Genomic DNA, 22,401 nt, shown 5'->3' with positions numbered 1-22,401 from the left:
CAATTTTCGTATTCATAACATTTCTGTTGAGACTGAGATTTTAAAGAGGGAATTTTGAGTTTGTTTTTCAGAGAAAGCCATGGAATCCTTATTTTATTTCTTTAAATGGTGCCTGCTTTTCTTCGTGTTATTCTTTCTCAGGTTTGTAGTGCCAGCACAAAGCTTTTACAAAGACTGAACAACATCATTTTAGTTTTTTGGGCTGAACATCTTTTCTATCTGTAAGACAAATCAATAAGAGCAGAGCAGGAAACTTTTATCATCATTTAATATTTGTAAGACACACTACAATTGACAGTGGTTAATTTTTATAATAACAATTCTACGTTGTAACCCTTCCCAGAGTGGCTTAAAATATGAACATAAGCAATGTGTGTCTCCTTGTGTATGTATTTTTAAAATGTAATTTTGTTGCTCAACTTCAGCAAGAAAAAGAAGAATGTGCCGAAACAGTGAAAGCCAACCAAATTATTATATATATTGTTCCTGTGTTTTGGAAGATTTTGAATCTTCAAGTGACAAGAACTATAAATATACCTGTTTTCTGCCTCTCATATTATTGCACCAAAATAGCTACTAACATCCTCTTCCTCCTCTTAAAAGCGACTTGCTATGACAGAGCTTGCATTCATCAGTAATTTGGCTAAAACAACAAATGGTAGCAGCATTAAAATCAGTAGTGGAATTATAAAATTAATTTTTTTAGTTAGTATGCCATGGTAAATGGCTTCTATTGCAGCTTGACCTGCTGTCTCTGGTGTTTTGGTTTGTAAAGCAATGATATTTGCAGTATTATTAATTTGCATGTGTTTATTTCTATTTTGGCTCGGCATGTAATGCCTCAGGCTTATATTATTGATTCAAAAAGAGCTAAGTAGTCCGTTGTAGAAGTGTTGGCTGCTGTGGCTTTTCGGGATCTGCAGACAAAGATGATGTGCCCACACTGTTTTCTGCTTTTTAAACAACTCAATAAAAATAATGATGACATTGTCCTTGAAATGCAACTTGGTGGTACAGTTTTATGGTATGAAGCAAAATCTTACCAATTTTGAAGATAGCTGTAAATCTTGTGCTATAGCATATTTCCTTCAGATAAATAAATTCGCTGGAGGATTTGAGAGAAAATGGCGAGTAGCGGTCCCTGATCTGGCTTTAGCTGTCCATATTGTGTGCAGTGAGTTAGTTTTTAATAATAGCCAAACAGAACGTAGAAAAAAAAAATACTTTCATCATAGTCAGATATAAGATAAAGGAAAGAAGTCTACTGCATGGAGAAGATCCATTTAAAACATAATACTTTACATTAAAGATTGCTCAAAATCTTGATTTTGTGTCATGATCAGAGTATGTTGAAGTGCAGTTTTCGGGCAATGTCTTCCAGGGAAGAAACACTTGCTTTGGGGGGGGGGGGACATGGCTAGCACTGTGGGCTAAACCACAGATCCTAGGGCTTGCCGATCAGAAGGTCGGCGGTTTGAATCCCTGCGCAGGGGTGAGCTCCCATTGTTCGGTCCCTGCTCCTGACAACCTAGCAGTTCGAAAGCATGTCAAAGTGCAAGTAGATAAATAGGGACCGCTGTGGCGGAAGGTAAACGGCATTTCTGTGTGCTGCTCTGGTTCGCCAGAAGCAGCTCTGGTTCGCCAGAAGCAGCTTCGCTGGCCTCATGACCCGGAAGCTGTACGCCGGCTCCCTCAGCCAGTAAAGCGAGATGAGCACCGCAACCCCAGAGTCATCCACGACTAGACCTAATGGTCAGGGGTCCCTTTACCTTTACCTGGCCAGATGACACAACCCTGCCGCCATAAGTCTTTTTCAGATGATTTATTTATTTTGTTTGTAAAATTTATTTCCTACCTCTCATCCCCAAACAATTCCCGGGTGGATCACAATAATAAAAATATACCATAAATACAGCATAAAGTCAGATTTTAAAATTCCCTATTAACACTAGCATGACAATAGGCAGCTCACGTCATCTGTCCCATTTTAGACAATCCAGGTCTCTCTGGATGCCTGCATGCATCACACACTATCCCCAAAGTCTTGGTGAAAAAAATAGGTTTCCAGCTGGCACTAAAAACTGTAAATGTCAGCACCAGCCACATTATGGGGGAAGGATATTTCCACAGTTGGGGTGCCATCATTGAGAAAGCCTGATCTTTGCAGGATTCTTAAATCAAAGGACCAACAATACACAGAGGGGTACTCCTTGAGATAACTTGGTCCTAAGATATTAATGGCTGAGCTCCGTGGAACACCACTATCTGCAAAATAAGAGGACCACCCAGCCAGCTCTTTCAGAGAGATGGCACCTACCACAAACCGACTCTAGTTAGCCTACATGAGGCTTCAGTTGGCTATAAGTCCCTTTAGAGACAACAACTTCTGCAGTTGTCTTGACAACTCTTAGAGCTGTCCAAAGGCCTGGTCCAATCTGCTTTGATTGAATACTACCCGATTGTCCTGTTAGCATCAAGCTCCCATAAAACTTGGTGTCTTGAAAGCACTGTCATTCTCTTTTGGGAGAAAGAACAAGTGGTGAGTCCATAAAGTAAGGGGAAATCCCAGAGTAAGGAGTTCCAGTGAATGAGTCATATTAAAGGCTTAGTTTAATGATTTAAAATGAACACTGCTAAATTAGTTATTAAACAAATGGAGATATATAAATGGCCTAGCTAAAATGGAGGTACTTTAGGAATAATGCTGGACCTCAGTTACAGAATTTCATCAATGGATAAGTAAAACATAACTGATACTGTAGGTTAGCGTTTCCTGCCTCTTGTTCAAGCAAAATTATTATTAAATTCAAGAGGACTTTTCACACTGCAAGATTCTTGCACATAAGAAATCCGTTTTCCATCTACACCCCAATCCAGTTAAGCCAAACCTTTTGAATTTAAGATGTTGACACACCACAATTCTAAGACAACTCACTTGGGACTTAGGTCCAAGTACGTGAATTGAGTGTGTGATTTAGAAATCTGATGCAGGTGTCAGCCTTCCTTGCAACTCACAGCTACACTGAAGTTCTAGAAGGCAAAATCTTAACAAAAGGCTCTCCTTTGTGGGTTCTTTAAATCTTTGAATAATATTTAGAAATTCTACAGTGAAGTATGAACTTTTTTCTTTGAGGCTAATCTATAATAGATCTTTGGTTATGCCGTTTCAAAATGCATATATACATCTGATTGTAGTTAAAAGAAATTGGTATTATTTTTAACAAAGAGATTACACTGTATGGAATCATTCACTTCTTTATTTTTGCAATATTTTCAAAGTATGTGTATGCGTATTTAAATTTCCAAATCATTCTTGACAGAGAGAGAGGCCACCAGAGCTCTCCCCTCCGTCTGGACATTACCAGGAATGTTCACTGGAATTCTTAAGGAAGCATTAACTGCAGTACCTGGAAAAATATCATGTTTCTTTTCAGTTCCCCACAAGAGTAATTGAATGTTGAATATCTTACTAAATGCTGGACTGTGACAGTGTGTTAACACTCTTGACTATCTCCTAACAGCAGGGCAATTATTTGCTGAGTGGGATTTTTATAAATCCCCTGGCAATAGTATGCCCTGATAATTATGATGAAGTGCATTGGTCAGTGTTGATTCAGCAATTCCGTTTCCAGCAAATATTTCTTTCACACCTCTCCTTCATGCTTCTACATTTATGGTTTCTTTTTTCAAGAAATGCGCTCTCTGTTTCTCCGTCTCTCTGTGTGTTTAACAATGAAAGTAGAATACATTACATGCACACAAAAAGTTTTAAGGAACACGCTAGTGCTTTGCAAGGGAAGGATCTAGGGATCAGGCTGTCATGCAATGTCGTTGACGACTTACCCATTTTGGACAGAGTAATATTGTTTGCCTTTGGGGGCTACCTGTGTGCCCAACACTGATCTTGAATCTCAGGTTGAACTCTGTCTTGGAATGCTTTCTTCCAAATTCACTATATATACCAACTGCACCCTTCCTGGATTTGTGAGGTCTAACCACCATTATACATGCCTTGGTAAGTTCTCAACTAGATTTTATCAGTGCATTGTATGTGCAACTACAAACATGAGTCTGACCAAACTGCGGGAGGCAGTTGAAGACAGGACTGCCTGGCGTGCTCTGGTCCATGGGGTCACGAAGAGTCAGACACGACTAAACAACAACAGCAATGTGCAACTACGCTTGAACATAGTTGAGAAAATAAGGGTCCAGAATGCAACTGCAGAGCTATTGGCAGGAGTTAATCTACAGGGAGCATTTTAATTTGGGGATTGATTTGAAAAGCATTGGAAAGGGATTACTTGTAGTTTGGAAAACTGTTTTAGGTGGGTGCCTGATACCATTTGTAGATGGTGTATCTGACAGCAGGAATCTGTAAAAAAAAATGCAACAGTAGCAATTCACCTTAAGTGATGACACTGGATTATTATCAAAAGAAAATTGTGGGTGACTGCTCAATGTAGAAAAAAATACCAGGTTTTTTTAAAAAAATAATAATAATGTGATTTATATAATTCACGAGCTTGATCCTTCCTAGCAAAACCTTTCTCTTTGCCCTCTGCATGCCATTCTCAATTACCAAGATTAAAAATTATATGAAGAAAGCAAAATGATACATTGTTAGAAATGAAAATGATTCAAAATATTAATGTAATGCTAAGGGTGGCTGGGTAACAAATGGCACATGCACTCCTATGCTTGGGATCTGGCAAAATTAATAATACTTCTGGGTCATGCATGGGTTTCCCTGGTGGAAGGCCTGATGAAGAAAAGAATTCCTGGGCAAGAGAGCAGAGAGAGTTTGTGGAGCTCAGTTTTCCTTTTTACAGCGAGTCAGAATCATAGCCTTAAAACACACACACACACACACACACACACACACACACACACACACACACACACAGAGCTTTCACACCTCATTTGCCATATTCACCACTGGGCCACTATTCAGCAGAAGGGCGTATTGCAAGGAGGTCAGTAAGAAGCTATTAGCAGAGTCTCCCCCAGAGGTTTCTTTGGTCTTATTGAGTTGGAAGTTAGCATGACAGTACTGCAAATAACTCAGTTGTAGGTTTTTTAACAGTTAGCACAGATTTCCCTATAGTGTTTGTCACTTCAGAAAATTGTTCCTGAAAATGAAGTCCCAGAAAGCCAGCTTTGACAGAGGCCCTTGCGAGAAACGCTTGCGAAGAACATGGATACAGAAAAATGTGTCATGCTCTCCATAGACTAGATGTGATTTGAAAGGGGGTTGGGGTTGGGAATAACCTATAGTACTATTTAGAAATAAAGCTGGAAAGCACACTTTAGCGTTGGATACCCTGCTAAAGTAACACTGATGACTTTCTAACTGGTTATACTGGGTGATGAAAATGAACGAACAGGATGTTGGGAATGACCCTGGGGTTTTTGAGAGCATAAACGCCAGTCAGTTTATGCCCAACTCTTTTTCTATATGGATGGATGGGGTTGTGGAGCAGAGATGGGCGGATGGCAAGGAAACTGGTTATGTATTGTCACCATAGGTTAAACCAAAGGGGGGATATTTACAGAGGAACTCATAGGTCTGTTCATTTATACATGTTTTTATATGTTCAGATAAAACTATTCAGTTTACTGTTCTGCAGAATAGGAGCTGAGGATGGAGCATGATGATTGCTCTGCTAATGCAGTATAAACAAGGGTAACATTCAGCTACTGTTGAGTACTTTTAAGTCTTACTGGTTTCAGCAGAATAACTCTCCCATTGAATTAAACGTGAGCAAAGGCTGCCATATTTTGGCTGGTCATGTCTCAAAACATTAACACCAGTGTTGGCAAGACACCATACCACTACTACTGTATATACCTTTGTAGCTGTGTGGGAGGTGAAAGTAAATACAGATTAAAGCCAAGGATCACTTAGAAGAAACCAGTTTGCCTATTATCATCCTGTATTCTTGTTGCTTTTTAAAAAATATACTTATTTTTAACCCAAACCCCAACTTTTCTGGGCAGAATATGAACTGCACAATAAGATCACCGCTAAACAATTATTTAATCAGTTTTGCACAGGTAGAAGATATGAGTAGGGAAGTAACTTGTTTGGGGTGATTTTTCCCAGGGATTTCTCAGGGATGATGACCTAAGTGTTTCATGATATTCAGGTGGTGACAGGATAGAACTTGGAAATGAATGTACAGAAATAGAAATATAAAGCTAGGTTTCTTAAATATAGAAGAACAAGCTTTGCTGATGAAGAATGAGCATGGCTTTTGCAAAGGAAATCCCTGCCTCATAAGCCTTCTGGAGTTCTTTGAGAATTTCACTTAGCATTTAGTGATAGAAATTGTCCGATTGACACTTTTACTCAGTCTTCTAAATACCTTTTGACAATGCCACTAACCAGAGTCTGCTGAGCAACGTTAACAGTCATTATATATGAGGATTGGCACTTTGAAGGATTGGCAGTTAGTTAAAGAACAGAAAATAGATTAAATAGACAGACTAGGATTAAATAGACAGTTTTTCACAGTGGTGCCATGTAAACAGAAGAATCTGTAGTGGGACTGGCACTGTTTAAATTATTAGTTCATTATCTGGAGTCAAGTGTGAACAATGAGATATCCACAACTGCCAAATGATGGTGGAAACCCAAGAAGGGCTCCAAAAGGACTTCTCTAAACTTCATGAATGGACAATAAAATGGGAAATTAGGTTGAGTGTAAGCAAACCGATGCACATTGAGACAAAATACTCCTGATTTAGTATATACATTGATGGTGTGTCAACTGGTAATGACTAATCCAAGAAGAAAGTACTTTATGTCATTATAGACAGTTCAATGAAAGCATCAGTGCAGTTTGTGGCAGCGGTAAAGAAGGCAAATTCCTTGCTATATCTAGGTTATTAGGAAATAGATTGAAAATAAAATGGCCAGAATTATAGTGACTATATACAAATCTACAACTATTTTTAGAATGTAGCATAGAGTTCTGGTCAGCCAATCGCAAAAAGGATATCATAGGACTCAAAAAGAGGCAGGAAAGGACAAAATGATCCAAAAGTTGGAGCATTTCCCCCTTAATTAAAAGCTAACAAATTTATGTCCTTACCATTCAATAAACAGCCAATCTTCCGGGCCAATTATCTCTCTGCATATAGGAGTCTTCTATACATTTGAACAGCAATATATAGATATAGATAAATAAAAGCTTGCTTAACTTTTTGACACTAAGAGTTTGGATTTTCCTGTGGGACACACTAATGAAAAATGCATTACTGCTAATTGAGGAGCACTCAATCCTCTCACTCCCAAGAGGTTAATACATTATGAGAAGCTGGACTCTTAAGTTTCCCTAGGAGCCAGAAATCGCAGCAGATGCAACAATATAAACATTGACTCTACATCTGCTTCAGCTCAGTTCTAACGCTTTCTTCATTTCTCTTATTCAACAGTGCTTAACAGTTAAAAAGATAATTATGCTACCTGCATAAATCTTGTTTCAACAGGCCGATACGCTTGTTCTAAAATGGCTCTTTTGGAACAACATATCAATAATCCTTTTAAAAAATTTTCTTTGCGCTGATTAGATGACTTACACATCCCACAGCTCTCCCAACCCATTGAGGTGGCATGTGTAGATGCAGGTTTTTGGGTGTGCTTGTAGTGCCATATGAAGAACCACATGGAAGCAGCATCCCCCACTGTATTGAAAACTGAATGTACAGAAGCAGTGCTGTGCATGCAGTTCCTGGGACGGCATCCAGCATTCAGGATATATTTGTGGTTCTGTGTCAATAATTCAGAGCATACAACAGTTTGTGTACCAATGAGTGATATCCAACTAAGTCAAATTCAGGCTAGTACTCTTACTCAATGAAACCTGAGTCAATTATGTCCATCGATTTCAGAGGGTCTATTCTAACATTGGATATCACCCAAGAATGTCTTGTTTGAATCTACAACGCATTTCGATGAGCTTTACAGGTGTTCTATGGCAAATAACATGGGAAAGGTTCTCTGCAGGAAGAAATGTGAAAATCAAACAAAACTCTACATACACATACATAAAACCCCCAAGTGATTTATTTATTTATAACAGTAATTATATACCACCATCATGTAAAATATGAGTGCAGTGTACAATAGATGAACAATAAAAGAAATATTAAAAGAAGTATGTATAATATGTATTATACTTCCATCATCTTCAGATTTCTTGGTGAGCTTGTCTTCTGAAGGATGTAATAACTAACTTATAATAATATAAATAAATGATACATTGTTTGATTTGCTATCTAAACTAGAGAAATTTTGAAGCAATGCACATAAATGGTGGTATGTCTTTAGATTGCAGGAATATACAACTCGCCCTACAGGAAATCACCAGATCCAATGGAATTGGAATTAAGGAAAGCAAAACCTTTGAGGCCCAAGAAGAAAAAGGTCAAAAAGGATGCTGTTGATCTCCACTGGAATGCTTATTCTGATTTGTTTGGCTTCCAACGAGAGCCAGCTCTTCCTCCTATTGGGAGACAAAAACCTCAGGTATTGTGTATCAATAACTCCCAATAACAGCCACAGCTACAGAGTGTTAAGTATGTTTAATCTCATTGATTTCATTGTTCTTGACCATTATTCTAGGACAAACATTCATGAAATGACTGAAAGGTTGTTTCCATCTTTATGAGAGACCATGTGTTTTAAATGGCCACATAAAATGAAAGATGTTAGCCATACCCTGTACAGTGGTATCTCGGGTTACAGACACTTCAGGTTACAGACACTTCAGGTCACAGGCTCCACTAACCTGAGAACAGAAAATGGCGCAGCGGTGGCACGGCAGCGGGAGGCCCCATTAGCTAAAGCGCTACCTCAGGTTAAGAACAGTTTCAGGTAAAGAACGGACCTCCAGAACGAATTAAGTTCTTAACCTGAGGTACCACTGTATATAATAGCTCTCAGGCTGCAATTGTTGTTTTATTCAGGAGATCTGGTTTAATCACCCTTAATGGGAATGGAACTTTACATTCATTTCATTGTGGGAGAAAGTTCCACATACTTAAACCACAGAACTTTCCCAAGCATTGAAGAGAATGGACTATCCCTGTCCCTGCTCACAGAGATCGCTGTGAGTACAGTGGAATCTTGGTTCTTGAACTTAATCTGTTCCAGGAGTCCGTTCGACTCCTGAAACTGTTCAAAAACCAAGGCACAGCTTCCGATTGGCTGCAGGAGCTTCCTGCACTCACATCGGACGTTCGGCTTCTGAAAAACGTTTGCAAACTGGAACACTCACTTCTGGGTTTGCGGGAGCCGATTTGTTCAGGAGCCAAGCCATTCGGAAACCAAGGTACCACTGTACATTCTTCGGTGGGGCATTCCATAGCACAGAAGAGAATAAGACAGTCCCTTCATACCCTGAGCTCTGCATGCCCTGTGAAGGTTTCACAAAACGTTGAGTTATCTCCAGTACCTAGAAGGAGTCCCATCAGTGTTTCAAATTGTTTTTGCCCAGTACCATTTTCAATCTCCGAATCAAAATAACAGAAGTGATGACAATTTCATCTTTCCTTTTTTCCTCCCACTCACCCAATGTTCACTTAGAATGTCATTTGCTGCTGATCCAACTGAGTTGCAGTGTGAATTTCCACTGACTAAAAGATCAATTTACCAGGGGTAGAAGAATGAACAGGCAACATACATTTCTAAGGCGTACATATTTCCCTATATTGTGTAAAGATCTCCTTAATATTTTAAAATCAAAGTGGAAATCTTACTGTTTCTGTAACTACTTCCTGCTGCAAACTTGAACTCACTGAAATTGGTTATAACAGTTAATGGCCATTTAAAATCAATTAGTCTCTTCCCTAGAGTAGATGGAGTATCTCCACTAGCCTCCAATTTGCCAAAATACAGTTATACTACGTGTTGATTTGCTAAGTTTCTCTTGTTTAGGCTACTTTGGAGCATTTCCCCCCCAGTTTAGACACAGACAAAGAAACTTACACAAGAAAGCCTTTCAGAACAAAGAGAAGACTTCTACTTATTTCCCTGCACATTGAAGAGGGAATTTACTGTATAATACTTTAATCCTTTCAGTGCCCTGGGATGTACACTGTGGAGTAAATTTTCAAAGTACAGTGCATGGATTTAACTGTGCGACTCTCATTGATGTTAATGGGAGTCACACGGCTAAATCCCTGGACAACACAATTTAGAGGTGTATGTTTGGGAAAGGACATTGGTCTGAGCTGATGAAACAGCTGGAATGAAAATCCAACAGAATGCACTGTTCTTAAAGTGGTCTGGTGGTGTAACAATGAGGGATTTATAATTGCTAGCCATCCTTGTGACTTAGTACTCAGTGACAGCAGCATTTGACATTAAACTTGTGTACCTTACACATTAGGCCCCATGTGAGTGTTAAGATACCAAAATGTGCTCAAGGAGAGTGTTAAAACAAGAGTTTGTATTCATGTCAAATTTTCAGACTAAACATTTAACTATCTGTTGGCTTTCTCAGGCAGTATATGGGAAAATATTGTGTGTGTGTAACACACACACACATATATTCATACTGTTGATATATATTCTGTCAGATCTCTGATATATATTCTGTCAGAATTAACTAGAATTACAGAACGCTGGAAACAAAGAAAAGTGAAATTAGTTGTCACAAAGGAAATTAAGAACATCTACATTGCTTTATTTTTTCTCTCCTTTCCCCCTTATAGCCTGCTATACAAGGCAAACAGGATAGGATCAGATGCTAAGGTTCTTGCCTCATTTGAGTTATCATCCATAAATGCAGTGAACCATTCAGGATAGTGCACTCATCTGGTGTGCAAGAAGTTGTATGAATCAGATACTGTTGTTAGACCTCAGGTTGAGTTACCTAAATTGGCCCTTCAAACCATAATTGGAGCCTTTCTGGATGAAACCATATTCCAAAATCTTGTTCATACAGTGACCAATAGCAAGTAGCCATTGATTGTCTTATCCTCTAGGTCAATGGTTCCCAATTGGTAGTTTTATGAGAGGTGGAGAAAAACCTTTCTCTACCTACTTTCTCCACATCATGAAAAATCATTTAGAACTTTATTGATAATTTTGGTTACTCTTTTCTGAAACTTTACCTTATCTGTTTTGAGGTGAGGCAACCACAACTGTACACAGCACTCCACATATGGTTATATCATAGCTTGGAGTAATGGCATTATGATATTAGCTGTTGGTTTTTTTTAATGACCCCCAAAGTGAGATTTCACAGCTGTAGGGTTGACATCATCATGCTATCAGCTATGATCCCAAAGTCCCATCCTTTCCATCCAATGCATGTGTAGGGGCAAATTGCTTTAAAGTGGAATGCCACTGTATGCAACTTTTACATCATGTAAATTGTATGCAGCATTTACACATCAAAACCTACTGTAAGCATGGACTTCCCCATTCATTCCAGTGGAGACCACCCTGCATTCTTTTTCTGTGTATAGAGCTTCCCTTTTTCATAATATTAAGGGGAAAGAACTTACAGGTTTGTGCACATCAGATCCCTGACTCATAAGGAGATGGCTGTATTTTGATGACAGAATGCAATTCCGCATGCACTTAAATGCCTCTGCAGTAAAGCATGGTCTTATCTATGTTGGCTTGTGCCCACAACAGCAAAACATAGCAGGGGTGCAAGATGGTAGGAATTAAGTGAGAACTTTGAAATGGAAAACAACATAGGTCTTCTATTTTCCTGTTTACACTGAATCCCCATTCTGTGCTTTAAGGACTATCGTCACCTAGATAAGATCATGGTTAATTCTTTTCCCCATTTTATGTTTTTAACTGCAAATTTCTAGATAACATAAGCAAATAATGTGCATTATTTTGAGTCAATTACTTGATTGCACTCATTGCTCCTGTGAAACCTAATAAACTTTTTAATTTCTTTTTCACACCTTTAAAAGCTCTGTAGTGGTCCCAATAAAATAAATTTATTATTGGCGTAACCCTTCTGGAAGTGAAGGAGGGGGGTTCTGGCACAATGAATAACTGCTACGATCACTTGCTTCCTTCTTTTCAGGAGACCTGGCAATTGGGGCGCTGTGCCTTTAAAAAGTAAAGTTCCAATAAAAATCCATTAACAACTTTCAAATATAGCAATCCTTCTGTCCAGCTGTGAAAAGTACTAGATGATACTTATTTGCCATTTGTGTTATTTACGGTCCGTGACTTTTATGGTAACTGGTTCCTATTATTGGTTTCTATTAATGTAAAACATAAGTGAACATAAATGAGGCGTGAATCATTTCTTTTTATTAGCCCTGCAGTCTTCACTCAGTTCTTGCAGTAACTCCAGCTGTGGCTTGTTAGTGATAACCTATTTAAAGAAAGAGATCCTTCAGAACAAGAGGCATGATTAGGATTGTTGCACCCACCTCCTTTTCTTGGGTGAGATTGTTTCACTACTTCAGTGTTAGAACAACAGTGGTAAAAAGGAAAACAAGCTGTAATTGGCAACTCAGCAATAGTCAGCTGCCTGTAAATTGTATTGAGTTACAGTGCTAATGATATTTACGGTATGTTCATACTTACTACCTAAAGGCAAGAGGTGGGGTAACCCTTTTAAAAAACACTGGATAGATTTTTCCTTTGCCAAATATCTATGGTCTGGGTTCCCACAAACATAGGGTTAGCTTGTCAACATTTCTATGTCTGGAGCACTTCAAGCTGTTGATGGCAGATCATATAGCAAATTCTGCCCACACAGCACCCAATTTATTTATCCACATAGGAAACTAACATAGAAAAGGCTCTTCTCCCTCACATGATTGTGTGTGTTTGCTATAATTTGGAGGCATATTCAATCATACAAGCCCCTGCTAAGTCTAGAATGGTATAGTTCAGAAATGATTCATCACTTCTTCCACTGTTTGTGATAACTCAGCAAATGTGTAATTATATTCATATAATTACAGCCTGATAAAAGCTCACTTATTAATCTATAGAAAATTATCACAAGATTAGGTAAGGACCCAAAACTATTAAATTTAGCTTTTCACCAAGATTCGAGAAAGAAACAAGCCTACTCTTAGATGCAGAGACATCAGTGCTAGGCTGCTAATAAAAATCAAAGCAAAGAGGAACAGCCCCAGTGCAGAACGCATGTCTTCTCCTGTACCTTTCAGGGCCCATTTCGTGATCCTGTTGAAGTGTTGCAGCAACGCTATAAGCCTTTGGAACCGTCTGTGCAGGTGGCAGCTTCAAACGTTTCACTGGAGCTTGCCAGAGAAAAAATTAAACAAGAAGAGTGGAGAAACCGTGTACATGATGAAGTGTAAGTTGCTTGCTTTCCCCTCCTGTTCTCGCTTCACTGTGCCTCTTTTTTTTATATCTTTTACCGTTGCTCGATAGACTCAAAAAAGCTGTTGATTCTGAAAAGTTGAAAAGCAACCTTTAAGCATAAGTCTATCTAAGCATCATATTTCGTGGACCAAGATTTTCAAATGTCTTAGGCCCTGATCTATTCACCCAGGAAAGCTGAAATACTTGGATTTAAGCTTGTTTAGCTGAGTTGAGGTCAATGGGGCTAAATCGGTTTAAAACCAAGTCCATTTCATCTTGATTGATTTGTGGATTGGGCTATTATTCTGTAATAATCCCACTTAAGTAGTTAGGTTAGCCGCTTCAGATGACAAGCCACTGAACAGCCCTGATCTTAGTCAAGCAAATCAGACACTCCTGGCCAGAAGAGAACTCCACTGCTTCGTACTTCTTCACCAAATACGTGCAAGCTTTCACAGCAGGCAGTACCTGCCCAACCCCACTCCAGCATAGTTCAATAATAGCTTCCTTACTGTGGCTGCATCTGAGAAATAATTAAGGTAATTCCACACCACCTGGAACAGTGAAACTTGGTATGCTTGTAGGCCAAGACAACTTGCCTATTTGAAAAGTACTTGAAAACTGGAATGTTTTCCTTTAACAGACTAAACTCTGAATGTAAAGATTATCTGATAAGATTGGGCTGAGGGCGTTTAATAGACCCTTCATATACTCACGTCAGCATGGATGGCCAAGACTTCCAACAACAGTTTTGCAAGCACAGATGCAAGTTTCATTTACTAAACTGAAATAAACATAAACTTAAACAGGAGCTGTGCAGGCAAAGTACCAGGCTTGGAAGTGCGGGAATTTAACTTTGCATCATTCTCTCTTTTATGACTATATGGTAATGGAAGAATTGTAAGGTTTTACAGCGCCCAAATTGCTTGATAGGTGACCTACCCACATACAGATTCATGTGTGTGCTCAGCAACTCAAAATATTATTGACACTGTTACTTTTGATAATACGGTCGATCTCAAGGTGTAGGAAACCTAAATCTACCCATGGGGCTTTCTTGACCTGGATTTCATCCACCAGCCCTCCAGAACAGGAGATCAGTGTTGTCAAATCACTGTGCCAGTGACTTCTAACCCAGTGTAGGGAACTATATACATCCAGTTCTGGGAATCATATGCACTGAACCCCTTTACCTGCACTGTGCCCAATATAGCAAAAGATGCATTTATGGAAACTAGCTTCTGGTTATGTGTTGCCCTCACTTAATCAGGGTGTCTGAGGTTTGGAATGTTCATTTACAAGTTTGAAGAGCACGGGCAGTTATTAAAACAGGCACTGAATGTTATTCCTTGCAAATCTAACACATCTAAAACTTTTTTCAAGTTATGTCTAGTTTGTCAGATGCTTTGCAACTTTAGCAATTTGCATATTTTCTGGACTATTATTGTATTATGATAAACAGGGATTATCATATATTTTCAGATAATGTTTTCTTAACAATTCAACTTCTATTTGTAACTCTTCCATTTATTTTAATTACTAGCACAGTGTGCAACATTTATTAATCAGCAGAGCCTTTTTAAGTTAAAATACTAAATTAGCTAACCCCATTAACACAGAATACTCCAAACAAGCAGTAATAGGAGAGGTAGTTACTGTGCAAATCGTATTATACATGCGGGTGCTCTAGGGCACAGTTAAGCATGATTACCCTCTTTTGATCCAGTATTCCTCTGCCTCTTCTAGCTAATTTCCAGTGGAAATTTACAAAGTGGTGCCTTCATTTTTCCAGCTTAATTTTTCTAATGAAGTTCTGGTACTTTATAACACTGGGGATATAGATAATAAGTCTGTATATAATTAAGAAGTTCTAGAATGTGTCCGCAAAGAAGAGGTCTCATTACTTTTGCTTTATACGAGAAGTGGGCTAGCATTTGTCTGCTGCTTTTACTTCTACTGCAGACTGGGATTAAAACCAAAACAGCCCAATGATTATTCGTGTTATATCAGAAAACATAATGCAGGCAGCGCAAAAAACAACCCTTGTAACGGAAATATAGCCAGTGTAAGACTATGTAAAGTTTTTAAATAATAATTCTTAAAGATATGACTTCTTGAGAGGCACTTTAAGCACAACCTAACTCATGTTCTCTTTTCTTTTTTTAGCCTTCAGTTGTTACACATAAAATTATATCTAGCACAGGGGAGTTGACTGAAAACAACTATTGACTTAGACCTGTTGTCTTGGAAGGGATGGGAATTAAATAACGTTTAATACATGCTTTCATAAATCAGACACTTTTTATAGTTTAGTGCATGTGTTGCTGCAGCTCATGCAGTACCATTTCATTAATGTGCTCTTATCTTGTGCTCTTCTTAAAAGATTTGCAGGGCTCAACACAGTTCCTTCTAGCATTGGTTGCAAAACTTTCAACCCATGGAATGAATACAGGTCCATGGGCCATACTTAGCAGCCTACCAGGGTGCTCAGCAAGAACATTTGATTCTTCTACCCCTTGGGGTGACAGTTTGCCTTCTGGCCAAGTGTCGAAGAATACCTGATACTCAAATGACTGCATGTAATAAACCTAACAGGCATACAAGCCAAGTAGCAGAGGAAACACATAACATTGCACAGTGCATGCTTCACTCTGGACTGTTAATGTGCTCATTCATTGTACATATGTATATATTGGCCAGTAGTGGGTGGGCCTTGGTGTTGTCCTCATGCCCCCTAAGGAACATCCTTCAGGTGAGGACAATGGTCCCATCAGTAAATGAGTGCCATTAATCCAGACAAAGAAATTATTTATCAGAATGCTAGGTCTTAGCTTCTAAACCAGCCTTTCTTAACTTGGGTCTCCAGCTGTCATTGGACTACAACTCCCATCATCCCTGACCACTGGCCATGCTGGCTAGGAATGATGGGAGTTATAGCCCAACAACATGTTGGAGACCGAAGGTTGAGAAGGGCTGTTCCAAACAGTTGGGTTCTGGGACCCAGGAGAATTTGGCTGTCAATCCAAGTGGGTCAGAAGCAGAGAGGCAGTCCAAAGCAGGTGGTGGTTCATGGGCCAAACTAGGGGACTGACCGTTAGGCAGAATCCTCACACAATGAGACAAGTTGTCAAACTAACCAGCAAGCTTTGTGACTCTGGCTTTATAGGGCCCGATGGACAAGGATTGACTTTTTGGATCAGCTGGTGGTACTCAGGCCTTGGCTTGTACATCCACCAAGTTCAGTCTTCCAGTCTTGCACTGGAAAGAGAGCACTGGTGGAGCAGGAGGTATAATGCTGGAGTCTCACTTGCTCTCTCACACAAAACTGAACTTCTCTCTTTGAGGGCCACTAAGTAAACCCTAAAACCTTCCATCTTAGCTTGTTTCCTTGAGGTCCATCTTATTATGACCACAAAACACACTGCTGTACACCATCACCAGACGCTGTACACCATCACCAGAATTGTTTATATTTGATTTCTCTTGTGTTGCAATTTTCAAGCCGTTTTGTTTCTAAAATGACAGGAGCTCACTGTGTCCTACCTTGAGAACTTGAGGTTAGTCACAAATCCTCTACAGGAAGGTCTGAATTCTTTATGGTCGTCTAAAGCCTAGTTTGGGTTAATGACTTTATCTCAAGGTTTAAATACAGTTCCTGTGCTATTTTGCTCTGGCAATCCAATATTAAGACACTAGTACATCTGCCAAGATGCAAGCCATTTCATTACATATTTTAATGCAAGTCACAATATATAATTAGATCATGAAATCCTTCACTTTCTGTAAACATTTGTGTTTTGAATTGGGGTTATTCGCAATGTCTTTTATTATCAAGATGCAAGGCTTTCCTGGGTTATAAAATTAAGAATTTCTACTAATAAATGCCAAATGAAAGAATCCTATAAACAAAGGAATCTGCATATATTTCTATTATAAACCAGGCATATTGTCTTTGATGTTTTACAGCACTTAACAATGTATTCCTTATTATAGAAAGTTATTTTTACATACACCTTGTTCTGAGCATTAAGACCACCCTAAATTCCATGCATTCGTGGGCAAATTCCTTTGCTACTAGCCTTGTCTTTCAGTCATCATCCAATCCCTGGAGAGAGCCAATTTTCTTTCATGTCTGAACAAAAGAAAAATGTACTATTAAAATGCAATTCAGAAGTGATAAAAACTGTAAGTGGAGCAGCCGGCTTCCAGCAACTCCTATGTATACTCAGGGACATTGGGGCCACATTAATTTTTTTTGTGTGTGATGCCCATCCCATGTGCAAATTAGCCCTAGAAGTGCTATAATCTGTCTTATATGAAAGCCACCTGCCCCATGAGTATATACATGCTTCTGTAGCTTTGTATAATTTAAAGCTCTGCTACTTCTGTGCTTTTGTTTTGTTAATTTTCAAGAGCCCTTGGTTTTGAATTCTTTATGGGCAATTTGACTGGCCAGATGCTAATAAAGACCAATTTGTTTCCCCACAAGGAAGGTTTATTGATATAATTTACTGTTGATGAAATATTAAATCCTTTCAGTAAAGGATTTAAAAATAGAATTCAGCAGTTAAAATAAGAAAATCAGGGTTTTTTTCAGATGGCATCACAAAAAGTAGTATGCAACCATTAAAAACTTTCTATTGGAAGCTTTTCAAAAAGAAAAAGAAAATAAATGTTTCCTATCTTTTTTAAAGGGCCTCTTCTTTTTTCATTTTACACTGTTCAGTATAACATCTGGGGGAAATGAAAACTTGATTTAGCCTTCTGATATCTGGGCACAATAACATTTTGCCTCGTAGTATAGACAGTGATCTAATAATTTAGGGTATGATCCACAGAGTTTTTTTCATAAATGACTTTACTCTCAGGGAGCACCGTAATTACCCTTTCTTACTACCAGGGGTGCCAACTTAAATAAATTATTTTGGAGGCCCAGGTAAGCCCTGCCCCGCATAACCGATCACATGACACAATGCGTAATTGATCACATGACACAATCCCACATATACTATTTGAATGGAAATGCCCATCAACTTTGTGGGGCCCCTTCCCCCTCAAATATTTTATTGTGGGGGCCAAAGCCCCCACAGCCCCTGGGAGTTGGCTTCTATTCTCACTACAGTATTATGGTATCCTATTTGATGCCTCACCTAATGAGCAAACAACCAACTTTTTCCCCTTAGCAAGAACTTCTCTTGATGTCAAATTGCTTTCCTGCACCTCCGCACCTGAAGACAAGGGGTAGTTACATTGCTTACCACTGTTGCTTTATTGGAGTTTGATACAAAATGAATTCTGTTCATGTCTCCAGAACCCGTAGATGAGGTACAGGAGAAATCCCCACCAGGACCTAGTTCCTAGTGAAGGAAATGGGGAGATGCGTGGGGGCCTGTTGCTTTGGATCAGTATTGTCTACACTGACTGGCTTTCCAAGGTTTCAGGCAGGAGTCCTATCCAGCAGTGCCAGGGATTGAACCTGTGACCTTCTGCATCCTAAGCCACTGCGTTGCATCCCTTCTCAGCCAGCTCACCCTCCCCACCTCCATTCTGCCTCTGATGCACTCAGGAACAGTGTGCAGGATTCATAATACAATGGCACCTTGGTTCCCAAACGGCTTAGTTGTCAAACAAATCAGCTCCCAAACGCCACAAACCTGGAAGTATGTGTCCATTCTGCGAACATTATTTGGAAGCCAAATGTCTTCTGCGACTTCTACAGCTTCTGATTGAGTGCAGGAAGCTCCTGCAGCCAATCGGAAGCCGTGCCTTGGTTTTTGAATGGTTTCGGGAGTTGAAGAGCCCAAGGTACCACTGTAGTCATCATCATCATCAGAATTTCGGCAGCAGCATTTTGAACCAGCTGAAGTTGGGAACACTTTCCAAGGGCTGGCTCATGACCAGCATAGTGCAGTAGCCCAAACCAGAAGTAACTGAAGCACATGGCGCATAGCCAAATCAGCTCTCTCTAGTGATTGATCTGAAGCTTTAGAAAACGAAATACCTGAAGCTGTCCCTAAGTTTGCAAAGGGTGATATTTTAATCCCGGTCTCTCTTTTGGTTGTTGAAGAATTATTTGGCCCCAGAATAGGCTGTACAGGCAATGACTGATTTATACACATCGTGGTGACCCGGAAGCGGCCATAAAAGGGAGCAGAATGGGGGTGGGGCAGAGCAGGCTTATGCGCACTCTACTGGCACACGTGGGAGTCAGGAGTGTAATCCCTGCACAAATCGGTCATTGCCTGTACTGCCATCATTTCTGTTGAGATGGTGAAGTTTTTATAAAGCAGCTCCTGTGTAATTTACTTTCAGCTGTACTATGCAAAATGAAAGGCATAGGGGAGAGGTAAAGGGGGGCATTCATTAACTATGTAACAGCAATGATAGACTATGGCTGTATAAAATGGTTGTGCACTGAAACAAATGCTTTCCACATTGTACAGTTCCCTTGTGATTTATATGACCTGTACTAGTAGAATGAAAAAATATATTAAATAAACATATATGTGTTTCACCTTTCAGGTTTTTGCCATTTTCAGGCCACAGAGTTGATAAGTATGTCCCATCAATCCAAACAGCTAGTAAATATGGTCAATCGAGTTACGGGCTCAAACACTTCCGGGAAGAACACCCAGAGAAATGGATAACAAATAAGGTGAGTTATGTTGGGAAACCAAAGCAAAGTTACAGCTTTGTAGACTTCTTAAAAATATCAAAATCAATCAGATCCACTCCACTAAATCAATTTCTACTGAAATGACATAAAAGCTCACTGAATTGGGAAACTATACAGTGCTTTCATGAGAATAAAATATGAACCGAAACTCCTCTGCTGTATATCAAAGAAAAAGGAAAAAATGGAAATTGTTAAAAAGAATAAGCTTTTACTTTTTTAAAAATCAGGTAAATATGAAGCTATAGAAATATTGCCCTAATTATTGAAATCTGATGCTTAAAAATTACTCTTCCTCCTCCTCCTCAAGGCAATAAGGAACATAATAAGTGCAGGAATTGTACACAATAATTAAGAACATCACAACACACACACACACACACACACACACACACACACGGTGGTTTGGCATAATGAAATTAAAACTTTCACTTACCAATAATGTATTTTAAAAAGTATTATTCTTAGGGCTGCATTTTGTGAGACAGGTAGTTTCCGTTTTCTGCACTGAAGAACATTCAAAGATGAGGGTGCTCCAACGCTTTATGCCAGTTCTTGAGATTGTACCAAAAGGATTAACATTTCACTGCATTGAAATGAACAGGGAAGTCTAGCAAGAGAAGGGACTCAATGCGTGCACACACAGCATAAGTGATTATTGGATAAAAGTCCAGTTCCCCAAATTATATGCAACAACGTTACCCTGGTTTTTGTTGTGTGTTTTTGTATTTCTATTAAGAGTTTCAAACATATTTTGTTAATACATTAAAGAAAACAGGCATAGGACAATCACAGTTGTTGATAACATTGCCATACTATTATATAAAGGATCAGTGTGATTAAGTCGACAAGAAGTTGGGGGTCAGATGAAGAGGAGAATTATGGTTGTGTTTCTTTCTGGCCTAGGTGAGCAAGGAAGAAGAGGTGGAGATATTAGGGTTTTTTTGTGTGTTGTTCGTGATTATATTCAGGGTTAGAAGAACCCACCTCCTCAAATGGCAGCAAAGTTCAACACACACAACTGAAAAAATGGCGAACTCACACCTCTGTTTGGGGACCTAAATTTGCTTCCTTTCCCTGTGAGGATCACATAAAATAAGGGTGACCTCCCCCCCCCCTGTTTGTATTGCAAAGAAGGAGAAAATAATGGTGGAATCTTTCAATAACAACAAGAGAAGAAAATAGTTTTTCTGTTACTTTCTCTTTTCATGACTAAATATGACTGGAAATGTATTGCTGTTTTCAGTCATTTCCAGAATTGTCTGATTTGCTAAAATCTCATTTCAGGATTTCTTGCTAAAGGCCTCGATGTTTCTCAAAACTTTTAACATTGTATAAATAGCTGTTCAGTGGAAGGAATTCAATATGGGATAGGATGTCAAAAGTTTAAAAACGGAACTAATATAGATCATCAGTCACAAAGCATGAAATGGAAAGAAAACAATTGAACAATTGCTTCTCGGCTGCTTTTCTGAGTTCTTGTCAGTTTGGGGAAGCAAAAAAATTCTGATTTTATGTAAGCTCCCTGTAGACTCAAGTTAAAAGAGACTACATAGAAATTGCTCTGCACACTTGGGTTCTGCTACCTTGGCACATGATTTTGTCTGTAGCATCCTGAGGTGGGGATTACAGCCTACTAGATACGCTAACAGTTTACAGTGTCAGATGATAAAATTCAAATAATTGCTGCCCAAGATACTGACCTTTTGACCCACTCTAGTTCATAGCTGCATTAATCTATAGCAGCAAAACACGTATTTGGGCTGCAGTTCTGCAGCTCAAATCCCATAGAAATCAATGTGACTTAAGCAACCTTAATGTGAACTGAACTGCAGCTTTTGTTACCTAATTGATAGTGGCTTCATTCAGATGCCATGCTAAATCATGGTTTGATGCTGTAGGAAAGAGCAGCGGTTACGCGCTCCCTCCCCACCATGCATATGCTGTACTTCAGTTGTAATTTGGCTTGAACAAACCATATTTTGATGTTTCACTGGTAAAACTGTTTTGTACTTGCCCTCCAAACTAACATTGCAAAACATGGTTTGAAGCTGAAGCTGTTTTGCAGTCTTGGTTTGGAGGGCATGTGTAACCCATGTTTTGTCAGTTTGACATAAAAGCAAACTATGCTTGATCATATTAGGAAATAACTAATTGAAGAGGAGCTTGTGGGACCAGGAGAGAGGAAAGGGGCATGCACACACACACAGACACAGGACTCATTCCTACAGTGTCAAACCATAATTTGAGAACCAACACAATAATAATTGTAGCCAAAGGATTAAGTTAATTTTATAAGAACATTGGTTTTGGAAAACTGTTAAAATGATATACCGTATTTTTCGCCCTATAGGACGCACTTTTTCCCCTCCAAAAATGAAGGGGAAATGTGTGTGCGTCCTATGGG

The 22,401-nt window shown here is 39.1% G+C and overlaps 1 protein-coding gene across 1 annotated transcript in view; it reads left to right on the top strand.

The window, feature by feature from the left end:
* SPATA17 (spermatogenesis associated 17) overlaps positions 1 to 22,401 on the top strand; it is a 73,438-nt gene that overhangs the window by 29,285 nt on the left and 21,752 nt on the right. The window contains 3 exon segments of the mRNA XM_081857827.1: positions 8,333 to 8,530; positions 13,165 to 13,313; positions 19,844 to 19,976. Of these exon segments, the coding sequence (XP_081713953.1) occupies positions 8,333 to 8,530; positions 13,165 to 13,313; positions 19,844 to 19,976 (480 nt within the window).

Source organism: Podarcis erhardii (assembly GCF_964252035.2).
Source record: "Podarcis erhardii genome assembly, chromosome: 3".
In the NCBI taxonomy this organism is placed as follows: domain Eukaryota; kingdom Metazoa; phylum Chordata; class Lepidosauria; order Squamata; family Lacertidae; genus Podarcis; species Podarcis erhardii.
The sequence above is the reverse complement of the archived record's forward strand: the minus strand, read 5'-3'. Positions and strand labels throughout refer to the sequence as shown.